This window comes from Frankliniella occidentalis, unplaced genomic scaffold (assembly GCF_000697945.3).
Source record: "Frankliniella occidentalis isolate FOCC.00 unplaced genomic scaffold, Focc_3.1 Scaffold37, whole genome shotgun sequence".
Classification (NCBI taxonomy): Eukaryota; Metazoa; Arthropoda; class Insecta; order Thysanoptera; family Thripidae; genus Frankliniella; species Frankliniella occidentalis.
The window spans coordinates 1,260,260-1,263,113 of record NW_026267167.1 but is presented as its reverse complement, the minus strand read 5'-3'; the positions used below and the strand labels follow the sequence as shown (position 1 = coordinate 1,263,113).

The following is a 2,854-nucleotide window of genomic DNA, read 5'->3' as shown; positions in this document are numbered from 1 at the left end:
AATTAACTCATCCAATCCGGCTTTTATCAGCCACCTGTGGTACCTATTGTGTGTGACAAAATGTCAGTTAATGTGACTATGTGTTTTAGTGTCTTCATAAGAACTCGTAATTTTAGCACCCCCTGCCAAAGGTGTAAACAACCCACCTTTTGTTTTTCCATTGCGTTGATAAACTTTTCCCAGCTGCGGTAAAACGTCACTATAGTCCTAGTGCCAAAGTACAGTACACTCGTGCAAACGGCCGCCATAAGCTGAAAAAAATATCTTCGTAAATGATTTACAACATAATTTGTATTTTTTATTTACACAATATATATTGTAAATTTTCAACAGCCGATATTGTCGGTATCGTCCACGAATTGCTAGTCCATACAGAGTACTTGCAATTTTACACTACCAAAATGTAACTTTTCGACACACTTGGACAATTTCCCCTGTAACTACAAAGTATAGGAAAACATTGCTCACATTTGTAAATGTTTGTGGTTTTTCTTTCATCTGTTTACAGCGGAGGGCGACCTGTGCGCGTTCGCCGCGCTGCCCCGCGACGCGCACTTCTCGCAAGAGTCGCGGCGCCCCGTCACGCTGGGCCTGTTCTCGGCGGCGACGCGGCCAGCGGCGCTGCAGCAGCTGTACGAGGCGGCGAGCCGGCCCGCCCTGGACGCGCGCGCGCTGCAGCAGCTGGACCGCATGCGGCGCGACGGCAAGACCACCTCCAACCTGTTCCTGTGCCGGCCCTACAGCAAGCCGGCCGTGGGCGAGGGCCGAGGCCGAGCGCCCCGCGCGCGCGGCCGCCAGGCCAGGCGCGACCGCGAGGAGACCCTGGAGATCGAGACCATGAAGGTGAGTGATTCTTTTCCAGGATTGGAAGTCCTGGAAAGTTTCCGGAAATTTTTTGAATTTTTTTTCGGAACATCCCAGCCCCATGTTTTTCAATGAAATGTTTTTAAAATTTATATTTTTCGACAACGTCCTTTTCTTTTACTTTTCAACTGGAAAATGGCAATCGTGACATTTTTAAGGGTCTGCGTCTCGCTCTATGCGAACCTCCCTCCTTGTTGTATTATTTGTGAGGGTGTGTCACTGCCTGCCCTTCTCCCCCCCCCCCCCCCGCGCCGCCCCGGTGCACAAGCCAGACGGGGCGGCAATTTCGGGCACTTTGCGGCCGTGACTGTACAGTTCGGCCCAACCACCACCACGGCCCACCACTACAGCCCACCCCTTGCTACCACTCCTTCGCTTCTCCTCTGGCTGGATCCGCACCTGTGATCTTGCCGATAAGAGGAGAAAGGGTAGGGGGGAGGAAGAGGGGTGCACCACCGTCGGCAGCAGGGACATGAAGTGGAGGAGGTGTAGGGTGCCCGGGAGGGCGGCAGCCGCACTGCGGGTGCGATCCCCCCCGAGTCCCTCGCCCCGAGGCGGGGCCCTGCATCGCCCGTGTCGTCGAGTCGACACATCGCCACTTACACTCGCGGGGCGCTTCCGCATGGACACTGTTGAATAAACAAAATCTTCTGTGTTTTCACGGAGAAACAGTCGCGAATAGGGGGGAAAAAAGAGGAAGGCGGGCCTCCTGAATTTCCTGTAGTTTTTAACTGTGTCAATTGCACTCTCTTATGCTCTCTCTCTAGCTTAGTGATTTCAAATGAATTCAAGTATTTGAATGCGATTTTTATCGAATTCGAACGAATTCAAGGCGTTTCCAGTGAATTCGATAGAATTCGAGAGATTTCCAATGAATTCGGAAGAACTCGCGAGATTTTAGTGCATTCTGGTCATTTATAAAAAAATTATTTCGAGGGCCTGCCCACCTGAATTCCAGAGTAGTGGGCCCCTCGTACCGCACGCATTGCGCTCCTCCCCTCTCCTGAGAGAGAGAGAGAGAGAGAGAGAGAGAGAGAGAGAGAGAGAGAGAGAGAGAGAGAGAGAGCAAGGGAGGATGGATGGTTGTGAATGGCGCAAAATAACGCGCTGCAGAGCCGTAAATAAAGCACGGGAGAATAATTGGTGATTATCGGTTCCCTGTTCCCTGTTGAGGGCCGTGTCCCCCTGACGCAGTGCAGCGCTGTTGTGCATCTACTTAAACACGCGAATAGTGTTTCCGTGTGGCGTTTAGCGCGTGTGTTTATTCATTAGCAGAGTGTTAGGCGTCGAGCAGTAGTGCAGCCTGCGATGCAGCCGTGTGTGTGTGTGGGGGGGGGGGGCGTGCATGAACGTATTACCAAACCAGCAGAAGGTAATCGGCGATTAAATATTAACTCTGTAATTGCGCACGCAGGGAAGGGAAGGGGGTGGGTGAGGTGAGGAGGGGGCTGTATGCCATGCTAAGTTCCCTACGAGCGGTTTGGCTGCTGCTTCTGCCGCAACCCCAGGTGCGCTATGGGCATGGGCACGGCTAAAAAAAAAATAACAGTAACAGTGACAAAGTTAGCATACGCAAGAAAGTGTTTGGAAAGTAACATAATATAATGTTATCGTTAAAAAATTTTGTGGAATAATTGTGTGTGAAAACATGTAGAAATAATTCAGTCATGTATGGACAATTATACATGGAAATTTGTAGGGGGACCCGTGAGGCTGGGCGGTACAAGTCATGTCGTCCGAGCCCGCCACTCTACGTGATCGAGGCAGTGCCCCCGCCCCCCCTCCCCTTCCCCATGGGGAGCCCCAGAAAAGGGAGGGGGTGGTCAATGGGGTAGGGGTGGTCAGCAAACTGAGGGAGGAGGGGGATGTAGTAGACGTTCCTTTGGGAATCGTGGTGCGCCTGTGTGCTCCATCCCCGACCGGCTGTTGGTTGGCTGGCTGGCTGTTTGGTGCACTGCAATTTTGCGCACCGGGCAGAAAAGAGGGGGCC

The 2,854-nt window shown here is 52.2% G+C and overlaps 1 protein-coding gene across 1 annotated transcript in view; it reads left to right on the top strand.

The window, feature by feature from the left end:
• The window catches only part of LOC127749177 (actin-binding protein WASF1-like), a 62,798-nt gene extending 61,149 nt beyond the window's left edge, over nucleotides 1-1,649 (top strand). The window contains exons 2-3 of the mRNA XM_052266328.1: nucleotides 509-843; nucleotides 1,632-1,649. Coding sequence (XP_052122288.1) covers nucleotides 509-843; nucleotides 1,632-1,649 — 353 coding nt within the window. The remainder of the gene's footprint in view (nucleotides 1-508; nucleotides 844-1,631) is intronic.
• The last annotated feature ends 1,205 nt before the right edge of the window (nucleotides 1,650-2,854 follow it).